The sequence below is a fragment of the Peromyscus eremicus genome, chromosome 2 (assembly GCF_949786415.1).
Source record: "Peromyscus eremicus chromosome 2, PerEre_H2_v1, whole genome shotgun sequence".
In the NCBI taxonomy this organism is placed as follows: domain Eukaryota; kingdom Metazoa; phylum Chordata; class Mammalia; order Rodentia; family Cricetidae; genus Peromyscus; species Peromyscus eremicus.
Genome location: NC_081417.1, coordinates 37,755,084 through 37,774,932, shown reverse-complemented (window position 1 = coordinate 37,774,932; position 19,849 = coordinate 37,755,084). Strand labels below are relative to the sequence as shown.

At 39.8% G+C, this 19,849-nt stretch overlaps 1 protein-coding gene across 1 annotated transcript in view; it reads left to right on the top strand.

Annotated features, from left to right (window-relative positions):
- Positions 1–19,849, top strand: part of LOC131903435 (uncharacterized protein C8orf34 homolog) — a 152,796-nt gene that overhangs the window by 108,128 nt on the left and 24,819 nt on the right. Inside the window, exons 4-5 of the mRNA XM_059254009.1 lie at positions 1,129–1,257; positions 13,581–13,609. Coding sequence (XP_059109992.1) covers positions 1,129–1,257; positions 13,581–13,609 — 158 coding nt within the window. The remainder of the gene's footprint in view (positions 1–1,128; positions 1,258–13,580; positions 13,610–19,849) is intronic.

Sequence of the window (19,849 nt, the reverse complement as noted above, 5' to 3'; positions counted from 1 at the left end):
AAGTAGTTTAAGATTTTTGTTTATTTATTCATTGAACTGGAGCACACCCGTTGGTAACTTTCTTAGAAAGAATGTTTATGAAAGAAACTCTCAAGAGCTTTAAGTATCTCAGCTGCACCCATAATTGGTATAAAATTTTGGGTTAGAAGTAACTTTCTGTTGGAATTTTTAAGGATTGTTCTCCTGTCTTCTGGAACAGACATATTACTAAGTCTGTTGTTAATCCAATGTCTTATTTTTGTCCCCAAAAGCTTTTGCAATCATGTCTTTACTGATGTTGTTTAAAAACTTGAAATAACAAAAGTTGACTTTTGCTGGTCCCTATAATTGCACTCTTTAAATCTGGGAAACAATTAAATTCTTATGTCTTCATTGCTTTGACCTTGCATTCCTGAGTTGGTGAATTCACATTTAAATGAAGTGCTGACTCTTTTTGCATCCCACTCTTCGGCCTATAAGCTTCTTTTTTCTCTTCATTGCTAAATCTCACCACTGATAATTACCCCATTTTATGTCTTCCAGAGAAAAGCCTTACTCAATCACTTCCCCATGTTCAATTTATTTTTTGAAAGGAAAAATATTCCTTAACTGTTACATAATTTTAATAAAAACTTGAGAGAAATTTTAAACATAAATATATAATGTATGTATATATATACATATATATGTATATACATATATACACACACACATATATATATACACACACAGTCTTGTGTTTTTTAGAATATATAACAAATGGCATCATAAAAATATTTGCTAGTTACTGATGATGGGGTTAGTAATTATTATGTTAGGCTGATTTTTAGAAATTTATTTTAGCATTATGTGAGATAAACTTTTCCCTTGTGTTTCCCCTTAAGTTATAGAAGTAATTAGATTTAAATCAGTATTGCAATTTCCCATTTTCCATAATCACTGCCATATTTTCTTCTATTTATTGAGTTAAAACATTTTCTTCAAGTCCAATTTTAAATCTCCTTGCTGTTTCCTCACAAGAAAACCACCTCCAGCTTAATCATTTTTATTCTGCACACTGATCTTGACGCAGTCTTTCACAAACGATGAATGGTGAGTTTGTATCGCTGTACGACATGCTCATGAAATAACCGTTTCTTTTAAACATAGTGCCAAGGTCAGTAGAACATCCTAAGTGGGACTGGCGGACTAAACCACAAAGCCGTGATTTTGATGAATTGAACCACATCCTTCAAGAGAGCAAGAAGCTGGGGAAAGCCCTTGAGAATCTCTCTCGAAGTAAGTTCATTTTCTTGACAATAATTGAAATTCAGAGCCCATGTTAAAGTAGTGACACCATCACTATTGGCAATAATCCTTTTCTGACATCCTCATTATCATTTTGTAAGGCTGAGGAATGCCAAGGGAGTGAAAGTTGAAAGGAGGTTTGACTGTGTCCATGGCTCAGATCTGTTCACAGGCTGCAAGTGGGCAGGAGCTATAGGGCCTCTTGGAGCAGCTGGACTCTGATCCCCCTGCATGGTTTCTGTCACATAGTTCAAATGCACGTTTAGTGGTATCTTCTTCATTCTTCTATTTCAAAAAGTGCTGTTTTGTGTCATTCTCACTAATAAGCATTCCTTTCTCCTTCGTGGGTTTTGGATGTCTATAAACTGCTTGCAGGTCAGTAACTGGGTCAAATTCTTCTTTGAGTCCTTTCAGAGCCTAGCATGGTGCCATGTAATTTTCTTTTTTCCCAAAAAGTAACATCTCTACTCTGAGGGCATGACCCAGAGATTTCACTGTGTCATCTACAAGGTGAACACCACAGATAAGTCACAAATTCCATGAGATGTTTCTCTCATCTCCCAAGCACCAAGATATGACCATGACTCCCTGGGAAAGGGTGAAGTTGTAAGATAAGAGATTCTTCAGGCAGCTTTTCAGTCAGAATCCCTGCTATGGGATCAGGTAATTCAACAAGTATATTGATGATATAATTTGGTGAATATGTACTGAATTTGTAGATGCACAGGTATACATCATGATTTTAGAAGCAAGTTCATGATATTCCTATCTTCATCTATGTAGGTATTTATCTATTTCAAAAATTCAGATATCTTCATAAGCAAGCTAAAATCATGGATTCATCAAAATTTTCTTTTGATGCAATCTAAGAATAATAATTCTGAAAATATCTCTATCTTTTTTCCCAATAGTAGTTTTACTAATTTCATGTATCAAAGTTTGTCATTGTCCCTTGGTATAATTTTGGCAAAGTTTCAAAATATCCATACCTATATATATTGCATAGTTAAGCAGTACATTGATATGTACATTTATGTGTTATATATTTATAAAAATATCATTTTCATTTAAAACTAGAGCCTTTTAAGACTCTTATATAATGAAGAGATTTGAGAAACTAAGATGCCTTGCAATAAGATCTTAAGGCCCCCAGAAAGGATTTAGGAAAGCCCTGCTTTGGGTTAGATTTACTTTTGAAGCAAAAAGCAATAAAGTAGATTTTCAGCTTATTATCAAATTATGTTTTTGAAAGGAGCCTGATCCCATTAATATGGTAAAAGGCACATGCTAATATTTCTAAGCCTGACTACTTGGGGAAGTGATTGGAACTACAACAGCTTCTTGGTTATTTACAAACACAAGCTAAAAAGATGATTGAAGAACATGCCTGATCCTTATACATATCCATCAGACTGTGACCTTTAAAACATTGCAGTGGCCTAGCAAATACTTGCCTTGTTGTTCACCCTAAGATAGTACCTGGTGTGTCTCCAAACTGTTTGCTAAGGGACTATGCCCATATTTAATGATGTACATACTGAGTTTGCAGTAGAAGTATCAGTTTAGGCTCTGCTCCTTCCCAGACTTCCTACCGTGTTAGTCCATTCAGGTTTCTATAACAGAATACTTCAGACTGGTGGATTCTATATTCATAGACCATACTTCTTCATTTATGAATGTTGGGAAGTCCAAGATGAAGGACTTCGTTGATCCTTGTTGAGTGACATCCTTTTATTGTTGTTTGCTTGCTTGATTCTTTGTTTATAGATAGTGCCTTCTTTCCACATTCTTGGGTGGGGGGGAAGAGTCAAGCAGCTCTGTGGGACTCTTTTATGTTGGCACTAATACCAGAGGAGACTTTGTTCCATAATCATTTCCCAGACCTCACCTCTTACCATTGTAACAGTGGAGTTCAGGCTTTAACATGAGTTTGAGAAGGGCACAGACATTTACACTCACACACAGGTAGAACCACGGGACTGAACTGTATTGTCTGAAGCCAATGGTGGGCTTCTTTAATGACTCAGGATGATCTGGAAAAGCAGTAACCACTAGGGTTATCAGCAGGAGAGTAGAGGGGAGACATTTCTTTGGCAGTTTGTTACTTCTTACAAAAACATGGTGGAGCATCTCTCCGAAACTTCACCTTCTTCCAACGGGTGTTCCTGGGAACGTCAGGTTCACACAGGTGAATCTCTCATCTTATTTGCTTAAAGTCTGTGCAATAGTGCTCTGGCCAAGAGGCAAATATCTCTTCACACTCAGTCATCCTACTTGGAGTCAGGGGAGAAGGACTGTACAGGTGTGGGTCTTGGGAACTGTTTTAGAATTCTGCCTATCACAGATACTTACCAGCCTACAACATCCTCAGATATGTACACACAATAGAACTGTAATATAAGTCACACATGTGAGTTTCTATTTTCAGTTGGGTACATTAAAGAATATTAAAACAATTGCATGAAATTAAATTTAGTGAAATAGTTACGCTAATGTATAGATTGTCAATTTTATGTGTTTCATATAAAATAATCATTGAGATCTATTATAGTCACATCTTAGTTCTTTGTCTTCAAACTTTAGTGTGAGTTTTAATTCCCAGCACATCTCAGTGTGAACCAGTGCGTTTCCAGTGTTTGATCACCACATGAGGAGATGAGTGGCCGCTGTACCAGGCTGCACTATCTAATGTTGAAAACACACGCAGAAAGCTCCCCTCTTGAGTTTGAATTGACTCCAGACAGCCTGAGGTTCCCTTCTTCTGTTCACATACAAAGTGTCAGAAAGAACAGCTGGTGCCCAGTGTCCCCACTGTGGCAGCTTCCATTGACTCTTCAAGACACCAGTGACTCTGCTGGAATGTTTTTCACTGTCGTCGCCCGTTGATTTCAACTGCCAAAGAGAATGAATTGGTTTGTGGTCCTCATCCAACTGAACTGCTTCAGTGGTTTTCAGCCGTTCAATGCTTTCTGTAGACTCATTGACCTCTGTCTTTCGGAGAGCTGGTGGCCTGCTCTGAATGCCTTCACATCACTACTCGTAGGTCTTCCTTGGGAATTCTTTCAATCTTATGATTCATCTTTTGACTCTGTTCTTTACTCTTTTTGTCCAACTCAGCCAACCTCCTAATTTATTCATCGTTCCCAAACAGCTAACACAAATGTGTTTCTTACCCAAATTTTTCTCAGGCTTTCATACAGGTAAATGGTTGGCATATATCCCCACTTAAAGCATACCACATTAATGTCAGTATACGTAAAGGGAACATACCTTCTCCTCAAGGTGGCATTTTTAGCATGCTGTCTTGGGTGGTGCTACTATGACTTATCAAACACTTCTATTTTCTCTCTCTCTCTCTCTCTCTCTCTCTCTCTCTCTCTCTCTCTCTCTCTCTCCCCTCCCCCACCACAACTAAGTTACTAAATCTTGGTCATTTTTCATTTTGAATATATTTTGAATTTGATTCATTTCTTTACTCCTATAACACTCTAGTAGTTTACACTCTTAATGTCATCGATGCAATGATTGGCTCAGCCGATCAACATGTTCCATTTGATTCCATTTTTGTGTTGTGCAAAGAAAAATAGAAACCACCTCTGCCTTATTGATCACATGGGTGGCTGGGCTGCCTTATTCTTATGTTAGAGGGATCTTGTGGACAGAGCTTCTGTAGGGTGACCCAAAATAAATATATTCTCATTTGGAGAATGGCATAATGTGGTGTTCTAGAGATGCAACTCTGTCCATTCTGTTATTTTCCCATCTTTAACAAAAGCCATCCAATGCTGTTGCAGAAGGAGAAGCATCCTGGGGAACCCAGTTTCTATTGCTTAGGTGTGGAAGCAACGTGGCACTCATTGTGTTTATATGCATCCTACCAAAGCTGTGAGTGAGTCTGGACACCAGCTAGTATGGGAAACCCTGAGAAGCATGGAGAGAACTTAGGAATGAGAACTCTCCTTCCTCACACTAACAGTTTGTTTCTCCGGTGAGTCCACACTGCAGTGAAGTGGCTCTCAGAAACAGACCTGACACTTGCTTCAGATGGCTCCGCTTAAAGCTCAGAGAAAGTGCTTCTAGATCCAGCCTTACCACGTCTTCAGTGTTGTTCTTATGGATTTTAGGTGTGTCGTATTCCATTAATGTGCCTCCATGTCATTTATCTACTTATGGTGTTCTTGAAATCTCATCTTCTGGCACAGGTTCCCTTTCTAACAACCCGCTTTTCCTTGCCTCAGGTCAACCATATCCTCCAAGATGAATTCTCTGCTCTAGACTGAATTTAGATTTAGCATTTTGAGGCTCACTGCATTTCTCTGACTGCACTTACCTGCCATTATCTGTTTTTCCTTTAACTTCTCTTTGGACTCAGAGGATTTAAGGACAGGACATTCATTCTAAGAACAGAACTCTCAGATTCCCTAGGACTTAACAGTGATTAGCACTGCACACACTCATGTTTTGCTGGATGAGTGCTCCTGTTGGCTCCATGACTTGCCCATATATCTTCTTTGGGATGTCTCTATCTTCATTTCTGATCTGTCTTCAGTTTCTTTAATTGAGAGCCACTGATGTAAGATGACATGAATTTGATTGAGCTCAGGTTGGTTTGCTGGGACTTTTTACTGTGACTATGAGATAAATTGGAGGGCTATGCTTGAAAACAAGGGGGTAAAAATGTGAACAAGCAAGCTCGGGTGAAAAGGCAGCAGTTGCCTGTTTTGTGCATTTGGTCAAGAAAACCATTGGCTCAGTGAACTGCTGCTCCCAGGGTAGCCAGGCTCCCAACAATTTCTGATCCCATTTCTCCTCTGCCTCTGGCAGCTTTCTTGGAAGAGGCAGTGGCGGAGGAGTGTCTTCTGGCCATCCAGACATTGTGCTGTTTACCACAGCTCATGTGAAAAGACTGGCTGGAGCTGTTCCAGAGAAAGGCACCCAGCTGTTGGGACACAGAGGACAGACATCCGTGTACTGTGACTGATATAAACAATCTGGACTTAAAATCAAGACAAAAAAAAAAGGAGCAGAAAAATTTAGTGGTCAGTCAATCATGAGCATATGAAAATAAATCTTCTCTGATAGAACAGCCTGAGGAGGTAGAGTGTCAGCCCATGTGGCAGCAGAACAGGGCGGGACTAGACTGGGGGACACAGAGCCTCCAAAGGCGAAGTCCTGGTGACCCATTTTCTCTAGACTCCACCTCCTAAAGATTTCACCACTTCCCCATATAGTTCCCATCAGTTCAGGATTAAGCACTCAGCCCATGAGCCTTTAGGGGATATTTTGTATTCACACTATTCATTCTGTCCCTGCCCCCTGCCCAGTGAGAAACATGTTTGAATTTTATGATATGAATTATAAAATGTAACCCATGAGAAAAAAAGTAGAGTCAGATTATGTAACAACTGATGACTCATTTGTTACCACATTAATTTAGTGCCAATGAGAAATAACAAAGATGATGGATAAGCAAACCTGTACTTCAAGTTTACACTGTAGTTTGGAAGTTGGTGTGAAAACACAAAGTTTTTACACTTTCCAGAATATGGTGTAAGAGCTGTGAGCATGTACGAGAAGCTCTAACTTTATCATACAGAGTGCACCGTAGCCATGTCTAGAAAGTGCAATGATAGAGATGAGGTAACAACAGAACATCACAAGGATGGATGTTCTCAGATATGAAGACGGATGCTCCAGGGGGGAGCTTAAGAGAGGTTTGTATTGTTGCTGCTAAAGGATCAGACAAGATATGGAAGCTGGAAGTCTAGCTGGAGACAATTATGAGAGTGGAGAGACAGGCGTACTTCAAAGCCTTTTGTGAGTCACACTCCGACACTCTGTTTTGTACGGTCATCATACTGGGGCAATGTGGTGGGGAGAATTGATCTGGTCCATGCCTCAAGGCAAAAACAGAGGAGAAGGAAGCCAAAATAAAGCACTAGCCATAAGATGGGAGTGAAGGACGTAAAAGACAGCGTATTTTATATAAATTGAGAAGTTTCTGTGACCAAGGCTTAATAGGAACAAAAACATGTTTAGTTTGTTCTGTTTTAGGTTTTTTTTTCATAAGTAAGGAAATTGCTTTTTGCCTATACCGTACCCAAATAAGAATTCAGGAGAGTTTTGGGGTAATGTATCATAATTCTTCAAACTCTGCTCCCAGATACTGTGAGACTTATGGGCAGAGTCAGCCACAGTCCTGGGTTTCCAGAGACCAAGCGCATATCTCAGGTGGCAATTTAGGGTAGAGTTACAAATAAAGATATGGGAGTTATCAATGCATGGATCAAGAAACTCACAGGACACAGCACACACACACTTGAGAATCATAGAGTAAGATGATCTGAGGAAGAAAAAAGAAAAAGAATCTTTAGAAAGGTTGGATGTAAACCAAAATGTGTTTATAGAATCAAGAAGGAAAGCATCTGGTGTTAGATAAAGTCTATAGGAAAAAGACAGAAATACACATGTTCTATGTGCGGTTGTCTCTGCACTGTGCCTCCATTGTGCACTGTGGTGGCCTTCTAACAAGTGGATAGTTGGAAGCTACATAATTTCTCTGTGTGCCTTTATCTGAATATATGAGGAGAGGAATCCATCCCCTGTTCCCATTAGCTGCCTGGGAGTGAATGAAAGTTTCTCATTTTCTACTCTGTGTTATTTCCTCTGTCAGAGTTCACCTAACAAAACAACTTTCAGGAGGTAGGGTCTGCTGCAGTGCACAGTGTTGGAGTGTGCAGTCTGTTGCTTGGCTCAATGCGTTTGTGTAGAATATTATGGTGCTCAGAATATAGGGTAGAGAACATCCTTCATCTCACGGTTGACAGGAACACAGAGCAAGGAAGGGACTGAGGGCCATATAACCTTCAAAGACATACTCCTAGTGACCATTTTCTCTAGACTCCACCTTCCAAAGATTTTACCACTTCCCTAAATAGTTCCCATCAATTCAGGATTAAGCACTCAGCCCATGAGTCTTTGGGGGACACTTCACATTCAAACTATAACATTCATTCTGTGTTTTTTCCTCCCGTGAGAAATGTGTATATTTGATGAAATATGAAACATGAAATATAAAAGCTCTGGTTTTACAATAGAAAAGTTCTTGGTTTGATTTGATAATCAGGAGCTATGATGCTACTTTTCCAAACAGTGTTGAGTAGATGGAGGGATGGGTAGAAGGTGGGCAGAGTGTTAAGTCATGTCAGCCTTCCTATAAAAGTATTCATGGAAAGAGAAGATTGCCAGTTGTGGGGGTGCTTGCCTGCAACACCAGCCTTTGGAAGATGGAGGGAGGAGGCCCAGAAGTTCAATATGTTGATTCTGATGCTAGTCTCCTGGTCTACACAAGCCCCTGATCTTCTTGGTTTGTTTTGTTTTGTTTAAAAAGGGAGGATCTCAGAGAAGGTTGTAGTTAGTAGAAGGTAAGGGGTGTTGTTTGAAGTTGGGGGCTGCTTTCGTTTGGTTTCCTTTAGGGATGTGTGTGTGTGTGTGTGTGTGTGTGTGTGTGTGTGTGTGTGTGAGAGAGAGAGAGAGAGAGAGAGAGAGAGAGAGAGAGAGAGAGAGAGGGAGAGAGAGAGATCCCAACTCTCCACTAATTAGAATACCACCACAATACACAATGGAGGCACAGTGTAGAGGTAACTGCACATATAATATGTATATTTCCATACAGTTTATAAAAACAAAAATATTTATTGTTTAATCCGTTACAAGATTAAGCAATCAAAAACGAATTCCTTGGTTCTGCTGGGTGTAATGGCATATGTCTGCAACTACAGTACACAGAAGGCTCAGGCAGAATTGCTGTAACTTCAAGATCAGCCTCAGCTATAATATGAAACCCTGTCTCAAAACACAGAAACAAACCAAGCAAGCAAACAGGAATTCTCTGCCCTAAAAGCAGCCTGTCTAAAGAGGGTTTAAATGAAAAATATTCAAGCATGTTTATCAGGTGATGCATGTAGTATTTTTTGCAGGTGTCTGTTTTGTCTATTACAGTAAGTGGTTTTATCTATTAAAGTGAGTGGTTTTATCTATTACAGTAAGTGGTTTAAATTCATTAATTCTAAAAATGAGCCCAGATTTGTAGTTATCAATCTTCTTGGTGCAGTTAGCCCCACTGCAAGCTGACAATGGGATGTCTCTAAAGTTGTCACTAGGGAGGAATGTGCAGAGTTTGTTCCTACAAGCTAATGTGGGCCAACCCATTCCCAAATCAGCCCTTCTATGTTTTGTAGTCTATTTCTGCATTTTCCTTCAGAATTGGAAAAAGACTTTCCAAGAGGAAGATTTGGGAGACTATGTCTCTACATTCTATCAGGAAGGTTTGTTTCCCCAACAGGGAACCAGATTTGGGAGAAATAGCTAGGATCACTTCATATGAGCATTTCCTTACCTAATTTCATGAAATGAATCACATTGACCAAGGTGGGGAGAATTGTGCAAAGCCACTCTCTGTGTTCCCTGTAGCTACAGTGAGATTCTAACTCTGGGCCTGGTAGATGGACTCTTGATGAAGCACACACTTGAGTGAACACACTTGAAAGCTAGGCACCCAAGAACTGTGTTTTAGAACCAGTTCCTGATGCCACTTAGACCCCTTTGGAGATTAGAACAAGAGATTGCTGGTGCTTCCACTGCATGTATTGTTTTGGTTTTGGCTGGTGTGTTGGATCAAATCTGGAGCTTCCTGGATACTAAGCAAACATTCAGTCCTCCACTAGGACATTCCCTCTAATTGTTCAATGTAGCTCTTTCAAGAATCCACATAATACTTTTACTTCGAGTGTTACAGCAAGCTGCTCTTGTATATTTGGTTTAGTACTGATCACCTATCTCTGTAGGCTTTACAGGGCTGATGAAAAGCCCAACAGTTACAACCCCTTCTTAGAGAAGAGCTGTGGACATGCTCCTAGGCCCTGATATGAATATCTGACTGTTCATACACAAGGCTAGAGCTTTCTGCTTCCATGGAGAAGTGTTTCATTAAAATTCCTACAACTACTTTTAATCAGTGTAAACTTTGATTAAAAATGAAATGAGAAATGCCCTAGACATTTTGATACTGAAAACAGAAAGTTAAGTGAATTATATCTAATAGATCTAAAGTATCTTACTAGTATAATTTATTGGGCAAAGTCATTAAAATATGTAAATGTTAAGCCTATCTGATAATCAGTATTTCCATTAAGTGTGGTCATCAGACTGTGCATTGGTAATAGTTAAATGAGATAGGTCTTTCTTTCAAGCAAGCTTTACGATTAGGCTGATTGAGTTTATGACGGGTCTCATCACTCCTTCAACTGAAATATGTCTTCCCTTTCTTCTCCACTGCTGAACATTTCCCAACCCTGGAAAGCAAAGCATCTCCCAGTGCCAGCCACTACTCTATAGTGTCCTGTACCCTGTGGCAGGCACTTTTTTTTATTGACTTGTCAGTAGTAATTGTCTGTGTTTTAGATAAGGGTAGGTAAGTGATGTATTGCTGCTATCTTTGTGAACACTGGGTTCAGAGATCTGAGGTGTAGAATAAATTTAAAGATTTACTGATAGCTTTCTAAAAATTGGAACAGAAAACTATTTCTTCGGGTTCAAGGCATCTGAGCAGCAAGTCAAAAAGATCAAGAGAATCAAAAATCCCAAGTAGTTGAACTATGGGATATTTAACTCCAGATAACTAAGTGTTGTGACTTTGAATGAGAATCAGAATTTTACTTTGTAGCATCTACATTCCCTTTCTCATATATGGAGATTTAGTCTTTTAAATATTTATGTTTAAGGTGTTCAGTCTTAATCTTGAATTAATATGGGAAAGAAACATTTCTGTAGAATAGTATTAAATGTAAAAACAGCTTGTAAGATGTATTTAACTTTTATAATCTGCAATGATGCATTTTAAGTGTGTTGTAGACCATAACATGGTCCATGTGGAATGCCAGAGTTCATTCATTTGCATAAAATCTGAATTATTTACAGTAACTATTTGTAATTCTATGTATTTTTAAAAGACCAAACATTCACAAAGGTATGATGTATGTTAGACCTATATAAATAATTATAATTGCCTAAAAGCTGTGATATATCTGACGTGTCATCTCCTGATGGTGACACATTCTCCACTCTGGCACACCAGCTCCCATGCTGTTGCTCTGCCAGTTTTTCTCCTTCACAGTACAGTGTCTTTGAACCGGGGTTATGCTGAAGTTACCACCTTATCCCTAAGCTAGTAGTTAGACTGTCTTCTAGTGCAGTAACAAGTTATTTCATTTTATGCTCCTGAATAAAGTTTTCCCTGCAAGTATACAGGTGTCTTATGTGTGTGCCTAGTACCCATAGAGGCAGAAGAGGACAGCTTATCCTCTGGAAATGGAGTCACAGATTGTTGTGAACCATATGGATGCTGGGGACCAAACTCAGTTCTATGCAAAAGCAGCTAGTGCTCTTCATTGATTAGCCATATCTTCAGCTCCAATAAATAAATTATTAGTCACCAATCTCTCTCTCTCTCTCTCTCTCTCTCTCTCTCTCTCTCTCTCTCTCTCTCTCTCTCTCTCTCTCTCTCTGTGTGTGTGTGTGTGTGTGTGTACATGTATTCTCATGTGTTTGGAGGCTGGAGGTCAACATCAGATCCTTTTCTGAATGACTATCTGCTTGTTTTTTTGAGATAAGGTCTCTCATTGAATTTAGATCTCATCAATTTGGCCAGTCTGGCTGGCCAGCAAGCCCCAGGATCCTCCTCACTTAGCTTTCCAAGTACTGGGATTACAAGTGTGCAATCTAGCTTCTTACACAGGTGCTGAGATTCCAATCTCAGGTCCTCATACTTGTGTGGCAAACATTTTGTCAGTGAAGCTATCTCCTGATCCTCACCAATAATTTGTATCAAAAAGGATGTCATGAGCTGGGCAGTGGTGTCTCACACCTTTAATCTCAACACTTGGGAGGCAGAGCCAGGGGGATCTTTGTGAGTTCCAGGCCAGCCTGGGCTTCAGAGTGAGTTCCAGGAAAGGTACAAAGCTACACAGAGAAACCCTCTCTCTCGGGGGAAAAAAAAGGATGTCATGGAATATTGCTACGTGGAATGCATTCTCAGTTATGCTGCCTTTCTAGTTTTATCTACAAGAAGAGAAATATTGCCAATTACTGAGATGAAGAAGTGGATGTTGTTCCTTGTGAATAACTGACTCACTGGGCTTGTGTAGGTTTTGTGGGAGCTGATGGAGCATCCTGCACACCTTCTGCAGGTCATTGTGTGTCTAGGTAGGAGGGAAAGCTGAGCATGCTGAGACTCTTGCTAAGGTTTCTTTTCTTGAGACTTTTTCTGGTTCTCCCATATGGCTCAGCTGCTCTGGCTTACCCTTCAGGCTCTACTGAGCTTGAGCTTCAAATCCCATTGTGACATTCTGTTCCCTTGCACTTTAGACTTGAGACTTTTTCTTGTCTCCCGATCCCTCTTCCTCAAACTTGACACCAGCTCATTCCTGCTCTCTATCCCAAACCTGAGGGGTGGCCTCATCTACTCCAGAGCCTAGGCAAAGAGACTCTTCCTAGCCATAACATGGGACACTATCATAACATGAAAAAAATAAATAAAAATCAAAACCAGGAAGGATGAGATTGAAATGCCAACAGGAAATGATCCTGTAGCGAAACATATTGGTGTGAGTTAGTTGAAAGGACTTACACTCAGTGAAAAGATGTTTCAGCAAAGAACTCTGGTATTTAAGAAAGAAACCTTACCAGGAGAATTTCTGGATCGAACACAAAAAGGGTAGAAAAAAAAAGAGTTTCAAGACAAAAAAAAAGTGAAGGGAGTTGACTGGCATCTCCATGATGTTCTAGCAAGTTAACTCTGACTCTGAAGACCTACAAGAAACATCTGCTTATTCTGAGATTCTGTCTTTCATTTGTGATGCTTCAGAAGGTCCTGGCTTCACTGTTGACTTTAATTCTTAATTTGCTTTCGTAAGTACAAAGGACATATTTTATTGTTTTAAAGAACCAATGAAAAGGAACAAAATTGAATAGGTAATGCACCAGATTTATGACTAGAATTTTTTTTTTTTTTTTTTTTTTTTTTTGGTTTTTTCGAGACAGGGTTTCTCTGTGTAGCTTTGTGCCTTTCCTGGAACTCACTTGGTAGCCCAGGCTGGCCTCGAACTCACAGAAATCCGCCTGGCTCTGCCTCCCGAGTGCTGGGATTAAAGGCGTGCGCCACCACCGCCCGGCGACTAGAATTTTTTTTAATTTGTAGCATCCAGTCATCAAAGCTTGCTTCTAAAATTGTCTTGTAAATCTCTTTTGAATCCCAGGTATTGCAATTTCAGATGAACTTGATAAGGTAAGCTGAGCTCTGTATCTAATGACCAAACACAGAACTTGTATCTGAATCTACATCTAAATTACTTTTTCTGAAATATAAAGCATGCTCTGATATAGTTTGTTTTATGTTAATATTTTAATACTTTGATAATCCTTAATGAAAAATATTGCATTAAGTATTTATCATCTACAAAATTTGTTTAGATTAAATAGAATCACCAAATCATCATATGAAAATGAAGAACTAGTAATACTATGTATATTATTAGGATATCACCATATCTAGATGATGATAATGATTATGATGATGATAATGATGTTGATGAAGATAATTGTGATGATGGTGATGATGTTGATGGTGGTAACCATGGTGATGGTGATAATGCTGGTGATGGTAATGAGTGAACGTAGTCACCATGGTGATGGTGAATGTGATGATTGTATTAACTATAGTGATGTTGATAATGGTGATGATGACCATGATGATAATTATTATGGTAGGAACTTGACATTTTCTACCCCTGCCATCCTCATTAACAATTGTTATTTGCTTGATTTAACTTTCCAAGATGCCAAGAGAATGTGATGGCAGGCTGAACTGAGGTAGAAGGGTGGTAAAAGCAGTATGCGTAGAAACAGATACATTGAAAATATATTTCAGCAGTAATGCCTGTAGAACTATTCCTGGAGTGGCTGTGGTAGTCACAGAAGTCAGGCAGTGATTCTTGAATCTTAGAGTTAGGCTTCTTTTTGAACTAGAGTGACTGTAGGAGAACTGGAGAAAGAGCAAATGCTCAGGTGGAGCTATTATCAAGAGTTCTCTTTGGGTGCACTCATTTTGAGCTGTTTATTAAACATGTTCATATAGTTGACGCTCACAGGGCAGTTCTCTTTCAGAGCGACACACTTGGGAGTTACCTTGATCTAAGTTCTCAACTTCTTTTAGTCTTGGCATCCCTTTATGACTCCTCAGTATTACAGAGGCCTCTAAAGACCTTTACTTCACATACATTCTCTCTGGCAATATTTGCCATGTGAGAAATTAAAACTGATAACATTTCATGTGTTTATTTTTAGTAGTACTAAGTAAAGTTGTTACATTGGTAAAAATAAACATATCAATAAAAATTGCTTTGCTTTCCAAAAAAGAAACAAAAACAAAAAACAAACAAACAAAAAGAGCATTATTGAGGAAGAGGTCTTCACATTTTAAAAACCTCTTTTATGCTGGAAACAGCTGAAAGATGCTGGATTTTCATATCTACTTCTTCATTTAATACAATACAATCTTCTTCTTTGGATCAAAAAATCTGGCATCAGAAATGTAGTTAGAAAGGGATGGCATGGAAGGAGCCATCATTGATAAAGCATTACACAGATTAAAACCATATAAATCATGACATTAAAAAATATCAAAGTGTAGTACAAAGGGTGCTCTTTGTACCAGAGTGAAATATCTCAAATATTAATATGATTTCGATTGTTTTGTTTTAAAATGCCTGCCTGAATCACGAAAAAAAAGCTTAGATACAGTCTTAGACACGGTTTTTTTTTTTTTTCAGTAACCGCAAGTGTGTTTTAACCCTACTTGAATTGCCACCTGGTGTGACTGCAGGACTAGGTCTTGATTGTGGAGAACAGCAAGCAGAGTGAGAGCCAGGTGTGATCTCCTGGCTTTGCCCATCATTCCTGGTTCCCTCTCTGCATTCCTCATCCTTTGCTTCCCTGAGCCATGAAACTTAATAACAATTTGCAAAAACAATGTTCTCATCTCTTGCCCATATAATCTATCCTCATTTTAAGTACAAAATACTATGCTCTGTCTTTCTAGATTCTTGGTCTATATTTTTCTTTTCTTTTTCCTCATATGCTCTACAAAACCCTGGACACCTGACCTATAACTAAGCGTGCACAGAGCTTCCACTGGTTTGCTCCACCTGCCTCTTCCTGAGGGACAGTGCCATTGCTGTACCCTTTCCTCTTACTGAAATGGCTTTGGTTCTCAGTGGGTGATTTAGAGCTGCCTTGTCCCACAGTCAGGTGCCTTCCACAACACATCCTTCCCCACATACTTTCTTCCCATTGCTGTGTCGGGAGTAGGGGATGGAGGGGAGGGGGCAGGGGGAGCGGAGTCCAATTCACAAATCTGCATGACACTGCTCCTTGGTGTCAGTTTACCTAATCTGTTTCAGAAAACTTCATGGAAATTTATTTTGTTCATTTCAATTGAGGAAGACACCAACAACTGTCATAGGCAATCTCCATTTTGAAAAATGTCAGTGAACAAGAACTCGATGCCATTCATATTTGATAGTCAAGGGTGGGTTAGGATCCAGGCTTTCTGTGAAGACCTGGGTTCTCTGCCAGCCAAGTGAAGCATCACTTGAGTAGAGTGCCTGTCTCACAGCACCCCCTTGTGGCCAGAAAGCTCATAATCCTGAATTTTCCTGACCCAAAAAATCCCAGGCAACTGTAAATAATGACTTTTTTTTTTCTTAATTTTGGAGTAGTTCCTTTTTAAGGGGGAGGATTTATAATACAGTCATAACATTTCTCTCTTTCCTTTCCTCCCTTGAAGACCTTTCATATAACCCTCCCCACTTTCCTTCACCTTTTTCTCTATATTGTTATTGCATGTATGTATGTATATGTATAAACACATATATATTCCTAACTATAACCTGTTCAGTCTGTACGATGTTACTGGCGTGTGTCTTTAGAGCTGACAGTTTGGCACTGGATGACCAGTCGCTGTGTGCTTTGATTTTGTTGGCTTGGTTCCTGTGTCTTCAGCGCAATGATAAACACACATATAACTTTTTACTTCCAATCCCACATCAACTTTGTAGTTCCACCAGAGATATAGTTTTTGACGCTTTATGAAATACTCAGTTTTATTATCCTATGCTAATTCAACTGTCATTTTGCTTCAATCATTTTCTCTGGGACTTTTAAGGTCCCTGAATTCTGAGAACTTACTATTTTTTCCTTACAAATGCAAGGATGGCGTGAACTCCACCATTCCCTGCTCACTAGCCATTTTGCTCCCATCCTGTGTGGATATACCCGATTTCTGTGATGCTGTGACATTGCATCAGCACAAACTGACCATCCTGCTCTTCTATGATTTAGAAATCGATATGAGCCGTGTCCTTGTGTTGGTGTCAAGATGCTCTCAGAAATGCATCTCTGACGGGAGGTCCTCGGAGAACTTTCTGTCCTTGCTTTTTCCTGTACAGGTGGTTGGTATGCCTCAGCATGAGGTACCCTAGGAAGATCTCTAGAACTGACATTATCCCCCCCTCACTTTAACTTTAGCCAGGTCATATTAGGTTGGGGTTGCTTGGGCAACCGCAGGAATCCTTTCTACCCAAAGTCCTTAACTCTAATCTTCCGATGTCAGAATATAATGTGCTCATAAGTTCTAAGGGTTAGGAACTAGATATCATTTAGAAGGCATTAGCTTGTCTCCACAGCCACTTTCTAAGTACAGATGGTGGGTCTGTCTGTCTGCCTTTCTATCCAATAAATATGTAATTTAAGAGTATAAACTTTGCAAAGTCTCTTGGTTCCTATTTAACCCTTCAAAATGCCACATGGTAGGTAGAAATATCTGGGATGGTCCTCAGCTATGCTTGGCTGAAAATAGTTTCTAAAAAATTATTCCTGTTCAGGAATGCTCTATGAAATCTGAATGCATATCTATCTGTCTGTTTGTCTGTCTGTCTATACTTATACTGGGTCTCCCATAGCCCAGGATGGTTTTGAACTCACTCCGTTAAGCTGTGTATGACCTTGACCTTGATCCTCCCACATCTACCTTCCTGGTGCTAGGTATGTGTCACTAAATATGATGGGTGTGCTGGGATCGAACCCAGGGCTTCCTTCAGCCAGTCAAGCGCTCTACCAGCTAAGCCTTCCAGTTTCTTTGTCTTTTCGGGCATCCCTCACTTTTTACAGGTTTCCCTTGGCAGAAGTCCCTCAGTTGCTTGCTCCCTCTCAATCTCTGATGCTAGGACACTACCTAAGACCAGCCAGCAGAAGAAACTCACCTAGGCAGACTCCTGCTGCAAGCTTTGCTTGGAACTGCTGCTGCCTGATGAATTAAGTACATGTTTCTAAGACTAGAATTAAGTCTTCATCTTATGTCTCACATCTGAACTTCGGGGTTAATTTTCCTTTTTGCTATTCAGACACTATACTGTACGCAGCAAGGCCCAGGGCAGGAAGGCAACCAGAAAGACAGCACTTGCAGGACACAATTCTCATGGTTTCCGTGGTTTTGACCATTCTTCTAAGTCCAGCCTTCCTGGTCACCCTTGGAGATGTGATCATTTCTTAGAGGACACAGTGATTTTGTGAAAATGGCCTTCTTGTCTGACACTGTAAGTGTTTGTGTTTTCTCCTTGTCAAAGAGGCCTGGCGTTATGGGAAACTCCACATATCAGCTTTGGACTGATTCTTGGAGTCTTTCATTTCACAAATATGTACCACATCCTGACCCTTGCCAGGAATTATTTATAGATGCTGGTTCCTTGTCCCTCATGTAGGTGGCAACTATTTAAAAAAATGACATGAATTTCCCATGAAAATAATTTTATATACATAGCTAAAATATCAAAAACATGAAATATTTCAAAATATGTATGAGAGACCATTTCAAAGAGAGCAGAACTTGAGTAACACACAGACCTCTCCTACAAGTGTGGTGCCAAATTCTGTTCACTCCACACAGGAAGCTGTGTGCCTCAATGTACCCACCACTCATAGGATCAAAGTAAAACACCAGGTTGAGAGATCCCCTTGCTCAGACCTAAGAGACTGTCTCCCATGTCCTTTGCTGTATCATGCATTCAATAATATTCTACACTTCTGTATAACCAAGCATACAGTCGTGGGGGTAAAAGGTCTGCTTGGGAGGAAGGAGAAAACTTAAGATATCACACACCTGGATGGGAGAAGCTTCCAAAACACATGAACAATTCCAGAAGCCCAATAACAAAGCAAACAAGTGGGTTAAAACCAGGCAAGTAATGTGAATAGACGCAGAACGTCACTGGCCACTGGAAAACCCCAAAAGCAAAGCCACAGTTTGCCACTGCCACACAAAGCACTAGTGGTATAGTTAGTACGCGATAACAAACAAACAGGAAATAGCAAGTGTTGAGTGCCAGTGCAGACGTGGAGAAGGTGGGACATCGTACATCATTGTTAGTGGGAACCTCACATAGAACAGGAACTATGGAAGACGGTATGCAGCTCTTTAAGTAATTAAAAGTAAAATTACCATATGCCAGAGCTTGGGTGGGAATACAAAATGAAACAGCCACTCTGGAAAAACAGTTTGGCATTTCTTCAAGTAATTAAAAATAAGCTCACCATATGCTGTGGTTTTAGTATTTGTGTCCTTTCACAATTCACATTGAAACTTAATATTCAAAGTATTAAACCTCATTGTATTAAGTGGTTAAGTTTTTTAAGTGACTGGGTCATGAGGTACCAATCACTGGCATCAGTTCCCTGCTGGAGGGTTTTGGGATCCTGCTTGGCCCTTCCTCTCTGCTTTCCCATGTGAGGACAAGATACTCATCACTTCTTGCCTGTGACCTTGCAGCAAAACTCACCATCATGCAAAAGAGGGAGTGGCTTTATAAGAGACTTTGGGAACCTTGATCTTAGAGACCCAGCCTCTAGAGTGGTGAGACGTAAATTTCTATTATTTGCAAATTACCTACTTTAAGATGTTTTGCTATACCAGTAGATAGGAATTGAAATGGTATATGATAAAGAAACCCCATTGATAAATGCACATCTAAAAGAAGCAAAGCAATATCTGTGAGAGGTGTTTCTGTATCCGGATCCCAGCAGCGTTGTTTGTCAGGACATGAGAACAACCAAAGTGCTCATCAGTGGCAAAGTATATCCATACAGTGGATATTAGTCAGCCATCAAAAGAATGACACATCGTAATGTAGAGCATGAATGAACTTTGAGGTGCTCGTGCACAGTGAAATAAGCCAGTCTCAGAAGATAAGTATTATATGGCTCCCTCTGTGTGGTACTTAGAAGTCCCATTTACAGAAACAGCAATGGCAGTTTCCAAGGACTAGGTTCTGGGAAGATGGGGACTTGTTGAATGAGTATAGACTTTGCCTGACAGTATGGAAAAACCTCTTCACAAACTTAGCTTGCGCAGAGATGGGCAGTACAATAAGAATATATTCAATGCAACTGAGTGGTGCCAGGAAAGTGGCCAAGG